At 48.6% G+C, this 25,509-nt stretch overlaps 1 protein-coding gene across 2 annotated transcripts in view; it reads left to right on the top strand.

The window, feature by feature from the left end:
- HSPA12B (heat shock protein family A (Hsp70) member 12B) overlaps positions 1–25,509 on the top strand; it is a 105,786-nt gene that overhangs the window by 48,204 nt on the left and 32,073 nt on the right. For both annotated transcript variants that reach the window (XM_075572842.1, XM_075572834.1), the window contains 5 exons: positions 13,253–13,353; positions 14,403–14,527; positions 20,959–21,145; positions 21,803–21,907; positions 23,220–23,336. In XM_075572842.1, coding sequence (XP_075428957.1) covers positions 13,261–13,353; positions 14,403–14,527; positions 20,959–21,145; positions 21,803–21,907; positions 23,220–23,336 — 627 coding nt within the window. In that variant the 5' untranslated portion in view covers positions 13,253–13,260. The remainder of the gene's footprint in view (positions 1–13,252; positions 13,354–14,402; positions 14,528–20,958; positions 21,146–21,802; positions 21,908–23,219; positions 23,337–25,509) is intronic.

Here is a 25,509-nt window from a genome sequence, read left to right as displayed (position 1 = left end):
CCATTACATGTAGGTATAGTGTGTGGTGCACCTGCTGGCTTACAGGACTCCTGAGTCTCCCACTGGGTTGGTATGGGGATATCAGCATGACAGGCATCTGATGTAGTGGGATTGAGTCCTACTCACATCTGATGCAGCGCCTCCACCTCATCAGGCTCATCAGGATCTCTGCGGCCACAGTGGGATGTGTCTGATGAGGACCTCCTCTGTGGTGCCTCCTTCTGTGTAATGACTCCACACATCTTTATGGACATCATCACGCAGACTGCCCCTCACAGCGGTCGTGCTTAGCCGCTCATCTCTCTGCTGCACTCCATTAGGAAGGTTCCTTCTCCTCTAATAGAGTTGCTCTCCACCCCTCCCCTAAAGGAGATTCACCAGCTTGTCTTTCTGCTTTGAGCTGCACAGACTCACAGCCCTTGCATCAGACACTACAACACTGTTGCAGACCTCCACATGACTCTCCTGAACACAGTCAGAACACAGACTGAACTGAACAACTAACTTTAGGCCGTGCAGTGTCTTATATAGACTCAGAAAACAGCCACACCTGTCACTAACAGTGGACACAGAGCATGTTGTCACTTCCCTTGTGTACATATGACACCTCACCAGGGTGTGAGGGCAAACCTCCATGATTGTTACTGACAACCCTGCATACTTACAGGATTACTGCCAGTATGAAGGAGATATGTACACCAATTTTACACATGGCTACATTCTCCCCCTGGTGGAACCCAACGACCCGGCTGGGATCTAAATTTGCGAAACCTTCCTTCAAGTAGCACTGCAAAACACAACAATACACATTAGTTATAGAAATACATTATCATACCATACATCATCAGAAAACATCCTAACTTTAGATGATGTATAACAACCAGGATTACTCCTTGTTGGAGTATCCATTACTGGTACTACCATACCCTCTTAAGGTGGACTGCGCACAGCATGGTCCACTGGGTTTAGAGCAGCAATGCTATAACACTCTGGGTGACATACTGGACACCCACAATAAGCCCATAATTCCTGCCTGGATGCTAGTGGACTGAGAGGATCATGCCCATATACTTCCTTAAGGCATCTCCTGGAGATGTAAACTATCATCATACCAATTCTCATCGGATACTTCACGATCCCAATTCTCTATGGAACTATCAGTATCCCAATTCTCCTCGTCTGATCTTTCCTCATCATCAGAACTATATCCCCTATCGTCATCAGTGGAACCCACTATGCCATCTCATTGTAGTATGAACCGCGTACGGTCCAGCCAGGCCTCATACCCCTCAAACATGGGCGCCCACCACCTGGTTTCTCTCTCCCTGACACTCTCTTGTACCGCTACCGTACCCTCACTGTCTTCTGGCTCCCCCCCCAGACGATACCCCTGAAGTACCGGTAGATCTAGAATTCGACCCAAAACGTTTGGGCCTACATTTTACATCCATCATAATGTTGCTCCCACTAGTACAAGACGACTCCTTTCTCCTATGCATTTCCCTCCCCGATCCCTCATCGGAGGTAAAGCAATCACCCCAGTCCAGGTTCTCCCCAGTCCGTTCCTCGGAAGTGGCCCGTGATTCCCCAGACAACCCATGTCTAGACTGCGACCCAGATGAGGAAGTGACAGGGACAGGTGTCTTAACTATGGCCGGGGGTTGGGCATAGGGAAACGCTGTCGGCAGACGTGAGGCTACGACCCGCAGCTTCTCGCTACCTTGACCGGTACCATCGGACTGGCATTCCGGTTCACCCGTCTCATGATTCCCAGGCTTCTGCAGGGCCTGCAAGCTCTTCTCGGACCCAGGCGACCTGGCACAGCACGGCGGTCGCCAGGACGCGGCCATCTTCCACCCCGCTCTGCTGTGTCCGCCGGATGTGATGTCATCTATCTCACGGGACTCACCGCCGCCATCTTGGGTTGGGCTCCCCACCGGAACTTCTTCCTCCAGAATGACATCCGCCGCCGGAAGTGAAGGTTCAGCTCTCCGCTCTGCTCGGGCCTGGGCTAGGTCTTCCTCCGCCGTTGCCACCACCGGCGCCTGTGGAGGGTAAGGGTGTGTCTCACTGCTCCTTCGGCTCGGGATGGGATCTTCTCCGCTGCCCGCGTTGGAAGTCACTTCGGCCGTGGGACTCTGCCGCTCCGGTTGTTTCCACACAGGCGACCTCGGCGCCTCGAGACTCAGCTCCGCAGCGACACAGGTAAGTGCTGGTTCTTTTGCAGCACCGCTGTAGTGGTCTGACGGTAGGCGCATCACCACCGATGTCGGGGTCGCTTGCTCCTCATCCGAGGATCCGAACTCCGACTCGGGAAGTGGCACTCCCATAGGGGACCGACGGTGAGGTTACAGGTTCTCACCGCGGTTGCAGAACCCTTTCTCTCTAGGCTCCGTCGCTATCATCAGGAGCGATCCCCATTCTCCGGGATCAGCTTACTCCTCCTTGACTTTAGGTGAGGCTTCAGCCGTCAGCTTGGCTGTTTCCGCTCCCACCTCTACGGTCTGTCCCGGCACAAAGGGCTGCACGGCCCATAGGCAGTGGATGCCACATTGGGGGCACCTAGCCGTTGTGCTGGCTACACCACCATGCAGTCGGCACTGCATGCACAGGCACCTTATCGTTTCGGTGTCACCCGCCTTGATTACCAGGAAGCCTCCTGGTAACGAGTAGGGGTGAGCTGAGATGTCCATCTCTTTTTCCTTTCTGCCAATAGCGCTGGTTACAGGGGACACTTTCTGTAGTGGCCTTGCCTGTTCACCAGCTCCTTGCAACTGAAGGGCAGGGGTCGGTTTGTTAACTCCTCCCTCAGCCAGCTCCACTCTCATTTGGCACAATTGGAAACCACTCCCCCTGGTGGATATTAGGGGAGGGTCCCACAGATTCACTGGGTGCCCCAGCACTGGCTCTGAGCCTGTCACAGTCCATGAGGGCGTGGCCACAGCTTTCGTGCCATACCCCCCAGCAGGGTTGGGTTCTCTGCTTGGCGCCAGTCCCGGCCAAATTCTTGCAATTCTAGCATTTGCAGAATTTTCTGCACTCGGCCCACGCGGTCTCCCAGGGCAGCGGGAGCCGCCATCTTGGTTTACACGGCAATTCACATAAGCAACTGAGGTAGATTTTTGGTTGTAGCTCACCGTCTGGCAAGCAGATTCTCCGTTTTCTCCGCACACAACCACAATGTCCCCAACAATGTCCTCCAGGGTAGCACCCCAAGGTCCTAGGCAGGACCAAAATGGCGCGGCCACCGCCTTAGCGCCATTCCATAACATGCTAGCAAAAGTTCCTTCTGCAGCTTGTTCTTCCTTGGTACGCACACCACGTGCGCTCCCTTCATCAGCCGCGGTCCGCCATCTTGGACTCTCCGCACCGCGAGAATCTTCCCTTCTTCCGGTCGCCATTTTTACTTTGTAGTTACTGTTATCGCACATGGAGCTCCTCTCTGCGGGGCAGCTGCCATTCCGATGCAATAAAGAATGCCATGGTGCACCACCTACGTGTATCTAATGTACGTCTGACTCATGTTCCACTACCTCAGGCTAGGCTCACTCTCTCTGTGTATGCTGTGTCCACCTTCTTCCAGTCTGTGCTCTGTGGTAAGTATCCTGGCTCCTGGCTAGAATACTCTGGCTTCTCCCATGCAGTACTAGGGCATCTACCTACTGTTGGCCAGCCTAGCGCAGACCCTCTCCAGAATTCCTGACCACGTTAACAGGCTGTTCCTTCAGGCATCCTACCAACTAGCTGCCTCAAGGTGACTAGAACAGCTATAGCCCTGTCTCCAGACCCACTTAACCTCACTCAGGATCCTAGGTTGTCCTTTGCGAGCTGACAAATCCATCAGGCCCCTGACTACCCCTAGGCTCCATCCCATACACAGCACTGACTGGCAGCATACACTCTCCCTGTTTCCTAGTGTGCCTAGCAAAAGCCTGTCCTGTTGATAGGTATCTCAGCAGCGCCTCCAATTGTAACGTTTTTTCCTAACCCACCCAATCTCACATTGGCCCCTGTGGTCTACTGGCCCCATTACATGTAGGTATAGTGTGTGGTGCACCTGCTGGCTTACAGGACTCCTGCGTCTCCCACTGGGTTGGTATGGGGATATCAGCATGACAGGCATCTGAGGTGGTGGGATTGAGTCCTACTCACATCTGATGCAGCGCCTCCACCTCATCAGGATCTCTGCGGCCGCAGGGGGGTGTCTGATGAGGAACTCCTCTGTGGTGCCTCCTTCTGTAATGACTCCACACATACACAGCAAGGGTTTGGTGAAACTGGGCATCTTTATTGACATCATCACGCAGACTGCCCCTCACAGCGGTCGTGCTTAGCCGCTCATCTCTCTGCTGCACTCCATTAGGAAGGTTCCTTCTCCTCTAATAGAGTTACTCTCCACCCCTCCCCTAAGGGAGATTCACCAGCTTGTCTCTCTGCTTTGAGCTGCACAGACTCACAGCCCTTGCATCAGACACTGTAACACTATTGCAGACCTCCACATGACTCTCCTGAACAGTCAGAACACAGACTGAACTGAACCACTAACTTTAGGCCGTGCAGTGTCTTATATAGACTCAGAAAACAGTCACACCTCTTGTGTCACTAATAGTGGACACAGAGCATGTTGTCACTTCCCTTGTGTACATATGACACCTCACCAGGGTGTGAGGGCAAACCTCCATGATTGTTACTGGCAACCCTGCATTCTTACCAGGATTACTGCCAGTATGAAGGAGATATGTACACCAATTGTACACATGGCTACACCTCTGATATAGCCAAACACTATAAAATTCAACACAACCACATTAATAATAATTAACAGCAGGAGACCAGCTTTAATGCAAAACATATAGTGTCATATTCAGCTATGGACAAATATTTTTTTCCATCTCTCTCTGTTGAAAAACAAGCCGTTTTTGATGCTATTATTCTATTAGAGACTAGATGGCTCTAGTTCCTTTATCGGACACAAAGTAAGTTCTGGTGAGTAAAAAAAGTGACAAAAGCGCCCCACCAGTGTGCAGCATATAAAAATACCACTTGTGAGCACATTCTCATGTCCCAGACAGGTCCACACACCTGCCTCTCCTGATTTGTCTTTTTGCATACAGTTCTTCCACTGCAGGAAGGTATTCTGGGTAATGACATGCAAAGGGATCCATGTTAAAATGGGTAAGAAGCAAACCGTGACACCCTGTGAGTGCTCATTTGTATGTCCTTACCCAGAATCCCTGGCTGCAGTGGAAGCATTGTACACTGTTCACTTAATGTAACTATGTATTTGTAACCATGTATCTGTCATCATAACTCTGTGCCCAGGACATACTTGAAAACGAGATGTAACTCTCAATGTATTACTTCCTGGTAAAACATTTTATAAATAAATAAGAGATAATAGGGAAAGGCAGGTTTGTGGAGACATGTATATGACCGTAAAGTAGCAAATAAGCGAGATGGAGTAGGTAATAAGATAGTGTACCATCAGATCTAATGAAGAAACATGTGTGATTAAAAATCTTGTAATTTATCAATTACCTGTTGGTCCAATTAAGGGTATGACACTACCTACTCATCCTCCCTCCTTTGCGACAGGACTTTACTTCTGTAGTAACACATTATCTGGGGTTGAAAGAGGACTATACTCATCAAGTTCAGGCTTTTGTTAACGTTTCCTCGTGCATGAACCTTGTACCCTTGACTCGCCTCTTCCATTTTCCAACCCACCGAAATAAATACAGGCGCCTTGGTTGGGTACAAATGGCCGCTGCCTATTATTAAACATATGTAACCCTCCCTGCCTGGCTCCTAGGGACTTTACATCGGATAGTCTATGTATTCGGCTTCCTGAGTGTATTGTGTTATCAGGGTGCTGGGTCCGTGCAGTTGGTGATGCAGCTGATGGGAAAAAGGATGGGTGCCTTGAACTTTACAGTGATGAACAGGGTGGTCTTTATTTATATCCCATGGTAATGCAGCTTCTTCTCCAGATGTATTACGGCATTCCTGGAGAGACACATTTCTTGAACAGTTGCTTGACTTGTACATCATCCCATGGCATTCTTATTCTACTACTTCCAGGGTTCCTGCATTGGTAGGGTGACCAGATTTTGAAAATGAAAAACCGGGACACAATTTTTTTTTAATTAATACAACAAATTACATTACTAAAAATGAATATTATAATGATATTCATCTAATAGAATCACCATTGATGCTGTATTATTCATTATACCTCTTCCCATTCTCTCCTCTACCTTCTCCCACAGCAGGGCTGCCAACAGAAATCATGCTCCCCCCAACCCCCCACCCCCCACCCCCCCTCCCAAAAAAAAAAAAATCTACTCGCCCAACCAAAAAATCCCCCTTAAAAAAGAAATTGAATACATTTCTAGTAAGAACTAATAACAGGATTAGTTTTTTACATCAAAGTTTATTTATTGTACTACAGTGTGTGTGTGTGTGTGTGTACACCACACTAATCGGGGGGAAAAACCCAGATGTGAATGATTCTGAACCCATTAACCAGTGTCAGGATGCCCCCTCTTCACAATTTCTAAAGCAGCAATCCCGTCTGGGATCTTACCTAATCCGCAGTCCCTCAAGGTACTATACAAGAGGGGAAATGTTCCCTTCCTGTCTTCCGAGGTCTTACGTGTGAAACTTGAGAGTCAGATCTAGAAGAAAGCAGTATAGGTATAGGGCAGTTAAGATGAGAGAGAGAGAGAGAGACAGACAGACAGACAGACAGGCAGAGACGGACAGACAGACAGAGAGAGAGAGGGACAGTCAGACAGACAGACAGAGAGAGAGGGAAAGACAGACAGAGAGAGAGAGGGACAGACAGACAGAGAGAGAGAGGGACAGAGAGAGGGACAGACAGACAGAGAGAGAGACAGAGAGAGAGAGACAGACAGACAGAGAGAGGGACAGACAGACAGACAGACAGAGAGAGGGACAGACAGACAGAGAGAGGGACAGAAAGACAGACAGAGAGAGAGGGACAGAAAGACAGACAGAGAGAGAGAGGGACAGACAGAGAGAGAGAGGGACAGACAGACAGAGAGAGAGATGGACAGACAGACAGAGAGAGGGACAGACAGAGAGAGAGGGACCGACAGACAGACAGAGAGAGAGAGGGACAGACAGACAGAGAGAGAGAGGGACAGACAGACAGAGAGAGAGAGGGACAGACAGACAGAGAGAGAGAGAGAGAGAGAGACAGAGACTGAGAGAGACGGTGACACACACACAGCTATTGACACACACACACACACACACACTGATAGATACACACATACACACACTGATAGATACACACATACACACACACACTGATAGATACACACATACACACACAGGAGTTGGAGAGCAGAGGCAGAAACAGATGTGAGTGACTGGGGGGCGGGGGGGAGGGAAGGCCAGCGATTCGAGTAGGCAGCTTCCCGCCTCCCCCTGCACTCACCGCCCGCTAGCCAGCGGCAGCGACCGCGCACCACAACTGACCACCCACGCGCCAAGGGGAGGGCCCGGAGGGGGGAAGGGAGTGCCAGGAGGCAAAGCCGCAAAGGGGGGACAGGAGGCAAAGGGAGACAGGAGGCAAAGGGGGCAAAGGGACAACACCACTCCCCCCCACACCCGGCGGGTGCACCCACGCTACCACCTCCTATCACCCTAGGCAGATGGCCGGGGCAGAGGGGGGGGGGCGGGACACCGCGCAGCCGACAGAGGAGCGGGAAGTGAAACACACACCACTCACTGTGTGCTCGCCTCTGTAGAAAGAAGTGGAAGCCCCGCCCCCGCTTTCGCTGACCTGCAGCCAATCCCCAGCGGCCCGGGCGGCATGCTAAGCCCCGCCCCTGGCATCCATTCATTCTACTGGCTCTGCATTCATTTTCCATAGAAAAAATGTACCTGCTCCCGCATCTCCTCACCGCCGCCGCCTCGCCGCATACCGGGACCTGGGCCAAAAAACGGGATATTTCTGGGACGGACCAGCAACTGGGACAGGGCACAAAAAAACGGGGCTGTCCCGGCAAAACGGGACGAATGGTCACCCTATGCCTTGGGCTACTCTCCCTTCTTTTGACTAAAGAGGACTTTATTTCTGCTCTGTGCCCTCTCCATCCCATATGAATGCCTCAGTGCTGGGGTGCCAGGGGTAGATCCTTTTAAGTGTGCCCCACTCATTATTCCCTGGGGATGTTCGCTCCAAGTTACTGCTTGTCTGTCATGGTTGTGCTCGCCACAAACCAGGACCGGACCACAGGGCTGAGGTGGGTTATATAATCACTGACCTGAGACCACGTAGTCAGATCTGAAATGCACAGTTTGTAGTCGTACGTAGCAGGGTCGGGACTGGAGAAGGCAGCATAGTCAGTGGACGAGCCAGGGTCAGGATTGGAGACATCAGGGAGAACGTTATCCAGGTGGAGTTTCGGCAACAGGTAGTCAAGTAGGTCCCGCTTCAGCGTAATAGCTGCAGGGCAGGAGCGGGTTCTGCGCGGGTGGCGACCGTGGCCCATGGTACCAGTCTCAGCAAGGAGAAGGTTGACCGGAGTGGGCACACCGCCTGGCAGCACTGGTAAACCAGTTCTTCAGCACAGAAGTGCAAGGCAGGCCTCTGCAAGGAGAGAGAGCAGCAGGCTTCAGGACTTAGTCGGCAGGCCTCTGCTATGGGAAAGGTAGCAGGCCTTAGAAAACAGGGAGCTGAAGGAAACGCTGGGGATCCACCTCTTCAGCACAGGAACCAGGACACGGCCTCTGCAATGGAGAGAAAGCAGCAGGCCCAGGAACCAGGAACCAGGAACATGAACAAGGACAATAACAGAGTTAGTAACGAGAGAGAACAAGCCAGGGGCTTGTGGCAGAACACTTGGTAACATCCAAGAAGGATTATGCTCGGCAGAGAAGCATTGTGGGGAATGCTGTATTTAAAGGTCAGCGAAACAATAGCAGAAGGGGCGTGTGATAGCATTGCTCTAATGACTGAACCCAGGCTGGGGCTGCAGTAATAGCTTGCACAGCTGCAGTAGATTTCAGGGGGAGTGTTCCAGGACTGCACAGGTCTGTAAGTAAACTGAGATGTGGATTCCTTACATTGTCCATGCTGTCCCAGGTCTACTATGTGGGTAACCCCCCAGGGACACAGTTCTCCCCTCTGACTAGCCTTTACTGCTCTGCTTCTCTCATTCTAAGGAGTCTTACTTCGAAGGGCACTTCCCTATCTGTAAAACAAAGAAGGGGATGCCTACCCTATGCTACTTATTTACATTGTTATATATGCAGGTGAGACCCTCCACTGTCACTCCTCCAGGGATCTGAGGGTGGAGTTACTCTCCCCTCCTATTTATAACCTCTCTCTCTCTCACTCCCTGTCTCTAGGCAGAAAAAGGGTGGGGTTAGGCTTCTGCTGAGCACCCTAGACCAGGTGACCCATCCAGCATGTTCAAGAAGCAGGGTGTGGCCAGTCCCCTTGTCTGGTGACTTTGCAACAAACTATCTTAGGGGGTAGGTGTTCAATATCTAACTCCTTCAAATCCTTTAAACCCTTACACCCTACGGTAATCCCTAAAGGGGATTACACATACAGTAAACCTCAATCTCCTTGACTTTATCAGCAAGTAGTCCCACCAGGAGCACATGCTTTGGACATGGGGCATAGCTGTAGCCTGGGCAAAGCTGGGGGCCCGCTCTCTTGGGGGGCCCGATCCTCTCCACCCCTGTAGAAACAGGCGGGAAGAGATGGTATGCGGCTGCCCCCATGTTAAAGGAAAAACAAGCCGGTAGAGGAATCAGCAAGGCAGGGGAGGAGCGCCCTCCAGCAGTCTGATCCAGAAGTATTTCTTACTTCCGGTGTCTGCTGCCACAGCTGCTATGCCGCCTGCTCCTCTGATCATCTCCTCCTGCCAAAGGTAGGCATGGGAGAGAGAGAGAGCTGAGTGGGGGGGAGAGAGAGAGAGCTGAGGGAGAGCTGAGGGGGAGAGAGAGAGGTTAGTGGGAGAGAGTGCTGGGGGAGAGAGCTGAGGGGGGGAGAGAGAGAGGGGGGTGGGGAGCCATTGGCGGGGAGCTGACGATGAAGAGGGATGATGAGAGAGAGGATCAGGGAGAGGATGGGGGAGGGAGAAAAAAATTACAGTCCGTATTAATATTAATGGGACCCTGAAAAAAAAATTTGGACGGGGCCCGCCCATGTCTAGCTACACCACTTCTTTGGCCCCTCCCATTTCTTCATATCAACCACCAGGGCAAAACTTACCAGTCCGCACCTCTCCAACTGACAAATGTAATACCAACACCTTTAACCATACTGCACCTTCTTTTATCTCTTAAATATCCAAGTCCTCCCCTCCCCTCCCCAGCGCATCACTCCATGACCCCTCAACCCAAGGGTTATGCTCCGTCCCCCTAATTTGGTCAGGGTCTCCTTTATATGTGACCTACCCCAGACTCTCTTACTATGTGCTGTTTACACAAAGTACAGTATCTAGCTCAAAAACAGCACATTTTGTTATTAACTTGATACTTACAAATGCGTTCTGAACAGTTCAAGGCATTTCCCTTTGGACTGTTTCAGTGTCTTGTGTCAATGAGTGATTTGTGTGCTGTTTATTGGAGGGGTTTGGCCGACAAATTACCAGACACAATATTGATTCTTGAACCCACCCATCTTCTCCCTTTTCCAGCGGCAGAAAATTCTCTCAACTCTAAAGGAAAAGAAGTGGGACTGTATACATGGAAATAAAAATGTAAAAAAAATCTGTGGTACCATGGGTTTGTAAAATAAAAGAACTCCATCCCTCCCAGTACCACTTTAACCAGTATTCACGGACCATGATTGGCATCCAGTTTTAAAACCAGGATTAACAAGCTTGGTATAGAAGCAGAGCGCCTTTTTCTTTGTGCGACATACTTGTAGGATGATACACATCGCTGCATGATGTACCAGAGATTGGAGCAGGCTTGGGAGACCTGTGTCAGGAAGGCGGATGCACTTTTGCGTGTGTTTAAAAGGCTGTGGCTTGCCTTCAAATCTCCTGACAAATGATACTCTGGCACAGTTCATATTTCACATTTGCAGCGAGGCGATTGCAGCTTAATTTATTTGTTTATGGGTGATGCATCAGAAAGGCACTTTAGGGGTGATCAATCAGTTGAATGAGTGGGGGGTGGGGGGTTTAAAGCATGAATCTGTTTTTATCTGATGGTCGATAACCCAATGGTTCAGGCTCTAATGTGAATGCACTTAAAAATAAACATGTCCCAGGAAAGAAATCACTGGACTTTGTACAATTAGTTGGTATTTTCTGTGCCAGTAAAACCATCAGCATAGCTTTACCCCCCCCCCCCCCCCACACACACACACACACACACACACACACACACACACATCTGGGACATGAAGCCAATGGTTCAACTTAAAGCAGCATTTCATTTTAGAGATCTCCAGCTCCTGAGCATACTACCATATACATAAAGAATGAGCATGACAATGAGCTAATACTTTATACCTTTGGTATGTGGTTCAACTTTGTATATTCACTCTCAAGACTTTCATGTCTCGAGGCGTTGAGGGAAAAACAATGAAAGGGCAAGATAAACTAATCAATAAAGGTATATTATTGTTTTGGTATCTATTCTCTAAGATGCAACATCATCAATAAATCAGTCATGGTTATTTAATTGAGCACAGTGAGAGGTAACAATCATTAATGATATGTTAAAGCTTTGAATCTTGGTGAATAAACCTCTGAAAGTAAATATATATATACATATATAATTAACCTACTTTTTTAATGATGCAGCACTTCGGGATATTTATTTATTGCATTGAGAGTTACGTCTCGTTTTCCAGTATGTCCTGGGCACAGAGTTATGATGATGACAAATACATGGTTACATTAAATGAACAGGGTTAGGGAAATATGACTGTCATTTCCTCCCACTGATATGATAGTTGTAAAATGAGGACTCGAGAAATATAGCTCAATAAAAACCCGTGAATAAAATGCAGAGGATCTGCATTTTTTTTTTTGTGACACTCGTGGAACATTTATCTTTATAAGTCCTGCATAGAGTAGACATATTTATGGATGAATGGAAATGTTAAACTGACTTGGAGTGAGGCAGCTGATACGTGGCCATTGGGTAACTTGTCCAGGCCGGAACAGTATAATAATTGTACAATTACAAGTAACTCCCTCATCACTGCGGCAAAAGCAAACATTGATGTGTTTCTGCAACTTCACGCCAATAAAGTGGTTACAAGAGGATGAATAGGAATGAGGGATGGGGGTCTCCGAGAGCCACGTCTCGTGGCCATTTAATAATCGGAAAGTGGCTCCAACATCAAGTGACAAATTGGTCGTTTTTGGAAGTTTGTTCTTTGTGTCAGCCGGCCTTACAGTCTTATGCCGCGTCCATGGTTACCGCGATCAAAATGCTGTGACTCCATGAGGCCGGCCATAGAGCACGCGCGACGAGAAGCGCCGACGCTCGCAATCCATGAGCAGACAAGTAAATGTGTTTCTGTCGCACGACGGCCGGGTCACGTGAGCTGGTTCACCCAATGAGGGCGAACCAGCTCCGTGATGTCACGGCCGCGTCCCCCAACACGCCTCCCCGTCGCGACTACCCCTAGAACACAAATCGCTCCAGCTACAGGCGCGCGCATGCTCACAATGGACGCGGCTTTAGTCGGCGCAGGTACTTATTGAGCTGTTGAAGCCATGCTTTAAACTGACTGCGTATTAACTGCTGGGCATCTGTTTACCATTTTGCATGAGCAAGAGGCATGGTTCAAGTCTGGGGTTGGCAACTCCAGTCCTCAAGGGCCACCAACAGGTCAGGTTTAAAGGATATTCTTGCTTCAGCACAGGTGGCTTAGTCATACATTGAGCCACTGATTGAGCCACCTGTGCAGAAGCAGGGATATCCTTAAAACCTGCCCTTCTGGTGGCCCTTGAGGACAGGAGTTGGCCCTCCCTGGTTTAAGTTGACAATCAGTGAATATTACTGGGAGGCCCAAAGACTACTTCATACACATATGGTGGGATGTTGGTTTTCCCAGTGGTTAAAGCTATGAGTAGATAAGCATATCCTACAATGTGTGAACACTACATGTGAGTGAGATTTGTAATGACTACTTTAGGGGTGCTGCGTGGAAAAGCCATATACTGTATATATAATTCATGAAAGCATATCTATATAGTGTTACCGCAGGCAGTGACGCTGTCCTATTTATTTCTCCCAGGTACCAATATGGACCGTTCCTGCACTCCCTCGCCACCAAACTCGCCAAGCCTCCAGAATGAGAGTTGTAACATTGCACCTCTCACCCCGTCCCAGTCACCGGTAAGCAAGCGTCACCCCGTCTCAGAGAGAGAAGCTTTACGTTGAATTGTACTCGTACAGCAGGGGATATTAATGATGTCCAGTGTAATACTAACAGGCGTTAAACACAGCGGTGCTATCCCTTCTGCAGTTCAGATACTCGGCCCATTGAGAATTGTTACGTTTGTCAACATACAGTATATCACAAACATTGGCTACTGACTGATAAAAAGCTCAAATTGGGTCTGTAGCCAAGGACTTTGGGGCATGAACTCTGACACTGGTAAATATAAGGGGTTGGCCATGACGTAGGCTACTGTATATTCCCATCGTACCACTCGCGATAGAGGATCACTGGCACGCGGGGGGGGATTTCACATGTGATTAATATCATGTAGATCCTGCACTAGATTTGCTTCCTACTTTAGTTTTGATGTCATTTAAAATCTATTCAACTAAATTAATAATAAAATGTGATTTATTGGAAGCAAAAATAAGGACACGCAAAATAATACATTAATGTGGTTAATTATTGGTGGCAATTCTTAGAATATTTATTCAATTAATTTTTTTCAAACTCATTTTAATTTAAGTTATTTACGTATTACTAATTAGCTTTTGTGCTGTTGTATATCTGTCTGTCTCTGTGTATCTCTCTGTCTGTCTCTATGTTTTTCTGTCTGTCTCTCTCTCTGTTTTTCTGTCTGTCTCTCTCTCTATTTTTCTGTCTGTCTCTCTCTCTATTTTTCTGTCTGTCTCTCTCTCTATTTTTCTGCCTGTCTCTCTATTTTTCTGTCTCTGTTTTTCTGTCTCTCTGTTTTTCTCTCTCTGTTTTTCTGTCTCTCTGTTTTCTGTCTCTCTGTTTTTCTGTTTCTCTGTCTGTCTGTCTCTGTCTGTCGTCTGTCTGTCTGCCTCTGTCTGTCTCTCTCTGTCTCTGTCTGTCTGTCTCTCTGTCTCTGGCATTATTTTCTTTCTTTTCTCTTGATGGAGCACTTTCACTACAATATATATATACATTGCCCTGTGGGACTGCATGTTTAATGGCTCTTCGCGTGTGCTGTGTATTTCAGAGGAGTGAGCGCACGACGATAAGAAGCCCTCGCTTCTTCGTGGTGGTGGCGATCGATTTTGGAACCACTTCCAGTGGCTACGCCTTCAGTTTCTCGAAAGACCCAGAAGCCATACACATGATGAGGTGCGACCTGAATCCTTACTGCTGAGATGTGTAGTCCGAGCGAGGTCTCCTTACCCGCATTGTAACAGCGTTACTCAGAGGCACGAGCACAGGAGTTGGTGCTTCCCAACCCTTTTCTAGCATGAACATTTTTGGGGGGAGGTTTTGGAGGGTTAACACTGTGGGGTCCATGCTTCTAAATGGGACCCCACAGCATTAAGCCTTCACTTGATGGGATATAAGCTGTGGAGAGATAAATGATACTAAGCCTATAGATGAGCTGTGCAGTCATCTCTGTCTGCAGCAGCCTGTCTCTGTCTGCAGCGTCTTCCCGCAGCGCTGAAGGTATGACGCCGGGTTTTACAACCCCCTGGATGGCTAGGGGGAGGCATGGAACACTGTCCAGCCCCCTTGATGATGTAGATCAGGGGTGCGCAAACTGGGGGACTCAAGATTTCGGGGGGGGGTGAGCGAGGGGTGTGGCGCTTACAGAGGCTCCGTGTTGTTCCCGAAGGCATTTAAATTAAATGTCGGGGGTGCGGCGAAGGCCTCTTAGCTTCTCTCAGGCTGGCTTCTGGCGACGCAGCATCACGTTGCTATGGCGGAGTGACATCAACATGATGTCATGACGTCAGAACGCCGGGGTCAAGGTAAGGGGGGGGGGGGAAGAGCCGACAGGGGGGCACAGGGGAGAAGGATTGCGCACCCCTGATGCAATGTTTAGGTGATGAGCTACACACAGCTATTACATTACTACTGTACAGTACAGTACATTACATGCGTGTGCGTGCAGTGTAATAAGTAGAGATACAAGTTGAGATGGCCTCCTAGCAGCTCGGTGTTTTTGGCTGGGGACTGTACTGAGAATGTGTCTTGGCTCCGGTTCCTCCCGCTGCAGTGCTACACAGGATGTGTTTTCATGGTTCTGTGACACACTGCCAACTGTGAAGGAACCACGCTAATCATGTGTATGAAATGGAGGAGCCTGGGACGGATCCATTACGTTTTATTATCATGAGGAGTGTACTGTACTTTAATGTTACGTAGCCCCCCGCGTGGTTCCGGGTATTTAAAGACCCGATCGGTTCTGGCAGTGGGCCAGAACCTCCGCACTTGGCATTTGGGAAGTTCTCTGTTTCTTCACTTCATTTCTTTGCTGGCATTTCTACTAGCAAAAGATGCGAGCAGAGGCGCGCAAACCTTCCCCGCTGTGCTCCCCCTCCCTGCTCGCGCTCCCCTCATTACTTCGTCTTCGGCATCATTTGACTCCGCGTTGCCATGGCGACGTAGCGCCGTAGACAAGGTAAGGGAAGTCGTAGAGGCCTCACGCGATCCCTCCGGCGTTTCATTTAAATCCCCTGGGGAAGAGCATGGGGTCTCGGCAACCGCTGCGCCCCCCTCCAAAAAGAGCAAAAAAAGGAGGAATATGGCGTGCAGCCAAGAGAGTGAATATAAAAATAATGCTTTATTAATCCATATTAAAAAAAACGGAGGTGTAGCAACCCCCCTCCTACGGGTTTCTCCTACTGGCAGCACGCTCAACTCAAAACAGGCACAGGACAGAGGCACATCATCTTGTGAGTATATAATTTCTATATATTATTAAGTGGTCCCTGTGACGGCGAGGGGGTAACCAGGCCATCAATTAAGGTATTATGCCCGGCCGGTGACCTCTGATCCATATTTGGGGTTTTAGAGTGTCAGCTCTTGAACCTGCTTTTTGTATCTGCAATGTATGCAATTGTGCAACAATAAACAATTTATGTGTTTAACCTTTCCATGGGTGCCAGCAAGCAGAGATTGCTGGGCTATGAGTTTCAGGGGGGATTTTGCGGAGAAAGTCTGCCTAGATAGTCAGAGCCCAGAGTTGCTGGGCACCCCAATAATGTACCCGGAAGTCAGGTCAGGCAGCCCCGATACATGTAGGCACAAGGCTCCAGTCAAAATCCTGCTCTGGAAACGCTTTTGCGACTCACCGCTAGGACTCCCTGCTTCAGCACAGACCAGAAAGGTAAGCGGGGCATAGGGGTGTAAAGTATCCCCAGAACTGTACCGGGGTCCCCCCCCAGTAACAAAGGGATCCCCAGTTCCATGCCCGGTTACCCAGAACCAGTATAGAGGTTCTGAGGGGTACTCCAACCATATATGAGGTTGCGAGGGTTTTTATGAAACATAAGTCCGGTTTTCAATAGGGATTGAGATACAGCCCTTGTAATGAACCTAAGCGGTTTTTCATTCTAGCTTGGGGCTTAGGGAAAAAATACGGGAACATTTTTTTTTGTTTCATTATGTTTTAATAGTACATATGCTTGTGTACGGTATTATGAGCTGGGGACTTCCAAGCCCGGGAAGCCGAGAGGCCACGAGGCTACCAAGCTTGGTGCGTGCCTTTGTCGGAATCCGAATCCGTGCTTGCCCGGCTTAGATAGACTGGCAAAGCTCTGATTGGCAGCGGCAAATTCAAAGTCACCAAAAGATGCTCTCGGAGCAATAGCAGCGACTTCAGACATTTCAAGACAGGAAATTTTCTAAGTCCCACTTTTCGGGGGCAAGTTCTGAGAAGAGAACGTAGAGGTCACGGCTGGGATTGCAAACCGAAAAGAGTTCCAGGACGTTTGGTACTATCTCCCGGTCAAGGGATTTCGGCATCTCCGGAGTAGATACAGCGGTGGTGTCAGGAACTTCATACCGATTTGAGTTCCAGGACTTTTCGGGCTAAGTCCTGGTCAACCTAAAGACTTTGTTTGATGGACTGTTTCACCTAGGATAGGCTAGTGTTGCAGCCCAGACCCCCAGTAAGTGTGTGTGCTCCTGTATTGTGTAATCCACGGTGTGTACGGCTGTTTCTATGGAATAAATGACAATTTGTTTTACTATTTGTTTTTGCTCCGTGATAGGATCCCGGTATAAAAGGTGTCAATGCCTGGTCTCCCGTGACAATCTCTGGTTGTATTAGTGGTCCTGGGACTATCCCAACGAGGTATTGAGGAGTGGGTTTCACTCCCATTAATTGTTACCTTCATGGTATATATGTCTCTTCATGGACCTTATACTTTCTAAGAGTCACTATTGTTATCTTCACAATACATAAAACTAGCCTCATGCCTTGTGTCTCTAGTTATGTGTAATATCAAGTGTATTTACATCTACGGATCCAGCGCGGAGCGCTTATATCACTAAAAATCCCTTTTTTGACTTGGCCCTCCCCCCCCCTCAAAAAACCTGCAGAACCTGGGGCTTACAAATCCCCCCCCCCCCCCCCCCCCCCTTCAGATAGAGACAGGCTTGGGCGGGTAGGAGGAGAGCGGAGGATGCCGCTGCGAGTGTGGAGCTGATCACAGAACAGCTGTAGCCAGGAGGAGGGAGGAGAACAGGGCTGCTAAACCACTCCCGGGCAGCAGGTGGCGCAGCAGAGCTCTCTATAGCTGCTCCTCTGCATTTCCCTATTCCGTGTGTGTGTGTGTGTGTGTGTGTGTGTGTGTGTGTGTGTGTGTGTGTGTGTGTGTGTGTGTCTATTCTGTGTGTGTGTGTGTGTGTGTGTGTGTGTGTGTGTGTGTGTGTGTGTGTGTGTGTATTCGTAATGCATATGTGTGTTTCAGGCATTATGTGCATATATATGTTGTACAGTATGTAGGTTTTTTTATAAATTGAGTGTGTGTGTGTGTGTGTGTGTGTGTGTGTGTGTGTGTGTGTGTGTGTGTGTGTGTGTGTGTGTGTGTGTGTGTGTGTGTGTGTGTGTGTGTGTGTGTGTGTGTGTGTGTGTGTGTGTTAGTTACACTAATGTTGCATGTTTGGTATGTGTGTATATGGTGTAGTGTTTGTGTGTGTATATATGGATCGGGAGGGAGAAAAGAGAGAGAATGGGGGGGGGAGGGAGGAGAGAGAGAGGATGGGGGAGGGAGGAAAGAGGATGGGGAAGGGAGTAGAGAGAGAGGATGAGGGGGAATAGAGAATAGAGGAATGGGGGGGAAGGGAGAAGAGAGGATGGGGGAAGGGAGGATGAGGGGGGAAGGGTCGGAGAGAGGATGGGGGAGGATAGAGGATGGGGGGGAAGGGGAGAGAGGATGGGGGGAAGGGAGGAGAGAGGATGCGGGGAAGGGAGGAGAGAGGATTGGGGAGGGAGGAGAGAGGATGGGGGGGAAGGGGGGGGAGAGAGGATGGGGGGAAAGGGAGGAGAGGGTGGGGGGGAAAGGGAGGAGAGGGTGGGGGGGAAAGGGAGGAGAGGATGGGGGGGAAAGGGAGAAGAGAGGATGGCTGGGGGAGGGAGGATAGCGGATCGGGGAGAGGGAAGAGACGGGAGGGGGGAAGAGGGAAGAAACGGGAGGGGGGAGAGGAGGAGAGTGGATGGGGGGGTGAGGATTGGGCGGAGAGGGAGGATAGAAATCTCACAGAAATGTTACAGTTTATTGGAAGATTGCCCCAGATATTCCAAGGCAAGTGATCTAATACTGGTGGCTGCATCTGTATATGCATACACAATGAGCAGTACAGGCATACCCCACATTAACGTACGCAATGGGACCGGAGCATGTATGTAAAGCGAAAATGTACTTAAAGTGAAGCACGACCTTTTCTTCACTTATCGATGCATGTACTGTACTGCAATCGGCATACACGTGCAGAACTGATGTAAATAAGGCATTTGTAACAGGCTCTATAGTCTCCCCACTTGCGCACAGCTTCGGTACAGGTAGGGAGCCGGTATTGCTGTTCAGGACGTGCTGACTGGCGCATGCGTGAGTTGCCGTTTGCCTATTGAGCGAGATGTACTTACTCGCGAGTGTACTTAAAGTGAGTGTCCTTAAACCGGGGTATGCCTGTACACGCTTTGCCTCGCAAATGATCAAGTTGCATTTGCACACATTTTTTACGTTGTTTTCAAATATCCTAAAACTCAAAAGAACGTTTGGAAATTGAGCTAAAAACAGATTGACACAATCCTATCCTCCAGTCTTCGGAAGTGTGGTAGCTGCTTGATGAATATCCCATCATACACATGGATGACATTTGCGTGGCAAATTTAGGATATTTGCTAGTCTTGCGACTGGTAAAAAAACAAAAACTGTCAACCGCGTCTCCCCAAAAACCCTCCCACTCTGAGACCTTCTGGCATCGCCACCTTGTGATTGCTTGTGTAACAGTCACATGGTTGTGACGCTCCCACCTCTCGACGCAATATACCGCAGAAGAGGAAGTCCTCCCGTTCTGTTCCTCCATATTTGCATGGCTCCCACACCTTCAAAATCTAACTAAAATCCCGCTCCCTATCCACCTCCCAACAAGTCTGTGTCCATCTTTGCATTCTCCAGGTCTTCTTTCATTACCACATACTAACTTATCCTACGACAGCAGCCTGCCCTTGATTACATGCCCTTAGAGTGGTACACCATTAGCATGCCCATGTTATCCTAATGTACAAACGTAGGTCCCATTATTGCACACGCCAGCACGTCACAGTGAAAAAACGCGGCCGTGTCGTCTCGGTAACACGAGTTACCATTTCTTTCAACGGAACTGTGTCACATCTGGAAACATCGCCGCAGCTGTGACCCGATGCGTCGCGTCAAGTGGGGCAGTGACGCTCGGTACATCTGTACCTGCCAGCCTTCAGCTACACTGTTCCGGTTGTAAGCTCTACGGGGCAGGCACCCCCCTGTTACCTTGACCTCGTATTTTCTTTTTTGCTGTATATTCAGTTTGTACATTGCTGAGAACATGTTCAGCACTATATAAGAAAGAAAAAGGAAATAAGCAACACATTGATGTCATCCACTGGATATCCCAAAGGGTCGGCAGCAGGTTAGGGCTTGTGACATCCAATGGGGGGTGTCTTTAGGGCATCCTATAGGTTATATACAGAGAGCACATTTGGCCACAATTTAGAAATTGTCAAGTTTTTTTGGGGGCGTTTTTCAATAAAGATCGAGAAGAACTGTATGCATTTTTTGAGCCTGAAATGTAACAAAAATCCTTCACTTGAATGTTATATCAATTTGAAAATTTCGACAAAAAATCACAAGAACGGAAAATTTGCGAAGTGCAAATTGGACCTTGGAAATAACACTTTTAAAGCCACTTTAACAGGAAAGCACTCTACTTTGCCGTTACAGTACAGATGCAGCCACCAGTATCAGATCACTTGCCTTGGAAAATCTGGGGCAATCTCACAGTAAATGCCTCAACATTTCTGTGAGATTCCTATTGGCCCATCGGATTAACACAGTGGGGGGGTCCCTGCAGTCAAACTGAATGGGACTGCAGGGAGCCCCCGCTGTGTTAATCCGATGGGCCATTAGGAATCTCACAGAGATGTTGAGGCATTCACTGTGAGATGCCTTCGTTTTTACCCAGGCAAGTGATCGGATACCGGTGGCTGCATCTGTACATTACACCGTTCGTCCATACGGATGAACAACACTCCTGATTATTTTGGTCTCGTTGTTCTTGTTTAGGAAATGGGAAGGAGGAGATCCTGGAGTTGCCAATCAGAAAACTCCCACGAGTTTGCTACTAACGCCGGACAAGAGCTTCCACAGCTTGGGATACACCGCCCGGGACTTCTACCATGACCTGGACCCCGAAGAAGCGAGGGACTGGCTATACTTTGAGAAGTTTAAGATGAAAATACACAGCACCAGTGTGAGAAAAGTCCTCCTATTTCCCGGGATATGTTACTAGAGTTAAAAATTAAAAAAAAGGGGGGGGTCAATTTACTTGCAAAAAAAGGTAGAATTGCACTTACTGTTTGATTGGTGTTATTTATTGTGGAAACATCGGAGCACACAACGGTTCCGGTCCAAAACAGGACCTGGTGTGGCCACACATTTAGTTTTGTTCCCCTTATGAAGGTCCAATTGTATTTTTCTGTGACCTGTCACTACCTTCTTATGGTTTGATCTTACCTTAGGCCGTTATTCAATGTGTTGTGGAGGTGTGAACGCCTTATTAGTGAAGCATACACTTGGCTTCAATACATGGAACTTAACTATTTGCAATCTAAGAGGCATTAACAACTTTGCAGCATCTTTAAATAGGGCTGACAGGAAATCAGCATCTCATGTACAGTACAGTGATATAAAGTGCAGGTTTTCTAAGGGAAAAACATTTCATGCATGGAGCATATACTGTATTTTCAAGGATAAAGATTATATATACGCATGATCCATAGAATGGGGGAAAAAATGCTTTATTAAATGTATATTGAATAACCATAATGGATGGAAATGCGTTGGGTATTTCACATACCCAGAAATGGTTCTTCATGGCAGTATGAGATTGATCGTGCGTGTTTTGTAGGACCTCACCATGAAAACAGAACTGGAAGCGGTCAACGGGAAGAAAGTCCAAGCTTTGGTGGTGTTTGCACATGCCCTCAGATTCTTCAAGGAGCACGCAGTGCAGGTAGTGCACTATCCTTTACCAATGTTTTCTTTTAGAGTGATGACAATGTACACCGTGCTATCCCCAAGAGTTTACAATCTCATTGTGGGGCCTGACATACAGGAAGATAATGACCTAGATCGACTGAATGGTATTAAATCATAAGGTTGCTTATGACGCCATCAGATATACAATATCATTACTTGGTAAATGTGACCAAACGAACACTGACCAATGTAACTAGGAGCTTATATTAGGATTGGAACCATATCCACCCACTAGGGTTGCCAGGTGTCCAGTATTGAATCGAACTGTCCTGTATTTGAACACTGTCCAGTAAAAAATGAGAAGTACTGTAATACTGGACATGTATGTGTCCGGTATTACCTCCCTGGACATAGTGACCTGATGCACCTTTCACCATTGAGTCCAGTATTTTTGGAGAAGCCACCTGGCAACCCTACCACCCACATGAAAGGCAGTGTCCTTCCCACATACCTGCTAATAAATTCAAGACTGGGGTAACTATTCCGTCCTGGTTATTCGTACTCCCATTTCCTGGTCTGGTAACGGGTCTGTCCTGGATCATTATCACACTGTTAATTTGGAGTACCTATCGTTAGCAGGTAGTTTACCATTCACCTACTCCTTTAGGCCCCATAATGTTATTAACCTTATTATGAATAGCGTAATCCAATTCTAGTATGTGAAGGTGCAACGGGCAAAGACGGACCCTGCTGAGGGGAGCTCAGAGAATGCAGATGAGCTGACACAGAAGTCCCTGAAAATTGAATCCTTCTTTACGTGTTGTCAGATGGCATTTCAGTGCTATTTAACATACTGTAATAGCATCAATTATTACTACAGCAGTCTTGCCATTCATTGTGGGAATGTTCTTGCCTGGTTGCAGCCGCTGTGCTTACAGAGAAGTAACTGGATTGGCGCCCACATAATAGTATTACAAAGTTGGTTTATTCATTTAGCTCCATCATCTGTGGAAAATCCTCACTTTATGTTGCTTTGGCCATTACAAATAATTGCATATTGGACGGGAATCCTTTTACGTCTGAGGGTCACTCTCCTCTCCCACCTTTCAACACACGATCAACCCCTTCAGTGCTAAATGGGTCAACAGCGCAGCTAAGTGACGGGTCACTTTATGTGATTATTTATCAATTAATTAAACCCAAATGATGCCCTCTGTGTAGGTGGAACCAGGCCATCGGCTCTCTTTGCTCTCACAAACTGCTACTCTGCTGGAGGAAATCATGTTATCAATATATCTTGATGATAATTGATCAGTGCTCTCTAACCAGTGCTCTCTTTTGAAAAGGAACTCAAGGACCAATGCCCAGCTCTGAATGAGAAAGAAGCAATTAGATGGGTCATAACCGTGCCTGCCATCTGGAAGCAACCAGCCAAGCAGTTTATGAGAGAAGCTGCGTACCTGGTGAGAGCTACCAGTTTCTGTAATCCTGGGCATATAAGCATTATGTGCATGAAAAGTGTCAGCATTGCAGCCACTGAATATTTAAGGAGACAGCCACTAATGTATTTGGTGTTTGTGGGAACTGCAGTGTTTAGCAGACTCGTACATCTCTCATGAGCTAAAAACACTCTATGGTATCTTCGACTTGGTTGGAAACCACATCCCATGGCACTGGAAACCAGTTACCATTCCATTCAGGTTACGGAGGCTGTGTTATTCCCCTCTCTCTTCTTAGAAACACATCTCTTTTTTTTTTTTGTAACCCAATGTGGACGTTTGTGGTGTTAGAATTAGAAACATTATCAGTGATTACCAATTCGTTATGAATTCATTACCTATGTACAGACATAAGTGGAAGGCTATCCTTGTAATTATCTACAGTGTATATCTATTTATACTCCAGTCCTAGCTTTCAGTCGCAGCCGAGCTATGCCTTCAATTATCAGACACTTTCCCAGTCTCTAATGCCACCAGTAAAATCGGAATCCTCCTCATACACCCCTCCTCCTCCTCATACTCCCTTCTCCTCCTCACACACCCCTTCTCATACATCCTCCTCCTCACACACCCCTCCTCATACTTCCTCCTCCTCACACACCCCTCCTCCTCCTCATACTCCCTCCTCCTCACACACCCCTCCTCCTTCTCATACTCCCTCCTCCTCACACACCCCTCCTCCTCCTCATACTCCCTCCTCCTCCTCACACACCCCTCCTCCTCACAAAGCCCTCCTCCTCCTCCTCCTTACACTACCTCGTCTTCCTTCTCATACTCCCTCCTCCTCATACACCCCTCCTCCTCCTTCTCATACTACCTCCTCTTCCTCATACACCCTCCTCCTCACACACCCGTCCCCCTTCTCATACTCCCTCCTCCTCATACACCCCTCCTCCTTCTCACACTCCCTCCTCCTCTGCATACACCCCTCTTCCTCCTCATACACCCCTCCTCCTCCTCATACTCCCTCCTCCTCCTCACACCCCTCCCCTTCTCATACTCCCTCCTCCTCCTCCTCATACACCCCTTCTCATACTCCCTCCTCCTCACACACCCCTCCTCATATACCCTCCTCCTCACACACCCTTCCCCCTTCTCATACTCCCTCCTCCTCATACTCCCTCCTCCTCATACACCCCTCCTCCTTCTCATACTACCTCCTCCTCACACAACCCTCCCCTTCTCATACTCCCTCCTCCTCTAGGGTAACCATATGTCCCGGTTTAGCCGGGACAGTCCCGGTTTTTCATGTGCTGTCCCGGTTTTTCATGTGCTGTCCCGGTTTCCAATGAATTCTCAAATTGTCCCGGTTTTTACTTGGGGACCGGCTTTTGGGGCTGTGGGGAGTGGAGGATGCTGGCTGTCCTCCCAAGCGGGCGAAGGGGAGGTGCGGAGATAGCAGGAGAAAGCCGGCTGTGATTAGAGGATGTGGGGGGGGGGCAGAGTTTTGACGAGGTGCTGCAAGCTGGACCTCCCCTTCCCTCAGCACTGCCCCCCTCCCTTCTCCAGTACTACCGGGCCCTCCCCTTCCTTAGGCTCCGCCCCTCCCTTTAGGCTACGCGGGCCTGCCAGTCTCTCATCTGCAATGGCTACCTATGCTGCTCCAGCAGCCCATCCACGGACCCCAGGTAACCCACATGCCCCCTTTTACCCCCCTCCCAGTCACCTTACCCACCCCAAGGGGGGGAGAGGCCTTATTTTTGTGTGTGTTTGCAGAGGTGGGCTTATTGTGTGTGTGTCACTGTGTGTGTGTGTGTGTGTGTGTGTGTGTGTGTGTGTGTGTGTGTGTGTGTGTGTGTGTGTGTGTGTGTATGATCACAGGCCAACTCCAGTCCTCAAGGGCCACTAACAAGACAGGTATTAGGAATATCCATGCATCAACACGGGTGGCTCGGTCATTCTGAGCCACTGACTGCGTCGCCTGTGCTGAAGCAGGGCTATCCCTCATACCTAACCTGTTGGTGGCCCTTGAGGACTGGAGTTGGCCACCCCTGCCTGTGATCATTCAAATCCAGTCCTTGGGTTTATTGGACCTGCTGTCACTTTAAGCTTCGATGTACAAATATGTAGCATGCTCTCCCTGTGTATAGAGTTTCTACCTGATATATTATAAGCAACATAAAAAGAAAATCCGGGC

The sequence above is a fragment of the Ascaphus truei genome, chromosome 1 (assembly GCF_040206685.1).
Source record: "Ascaphus truei isolate aAscTru1 chromosome 1, aAscTru1.hap1, whole genome shotgun sequence".
In the NCBI taxonomy this organism is placed as follows: Eukaryota; Metazoa; Chordata; class Amphibia; order Anura; family Ascaphidae; genus Ascaphus; species Ascaphus truei.
The sequence above is the reverse complement of the archived record's forward strand: the minus strand, read 5'-3'. Positions and strand labels throughout refer to the sequence as shown.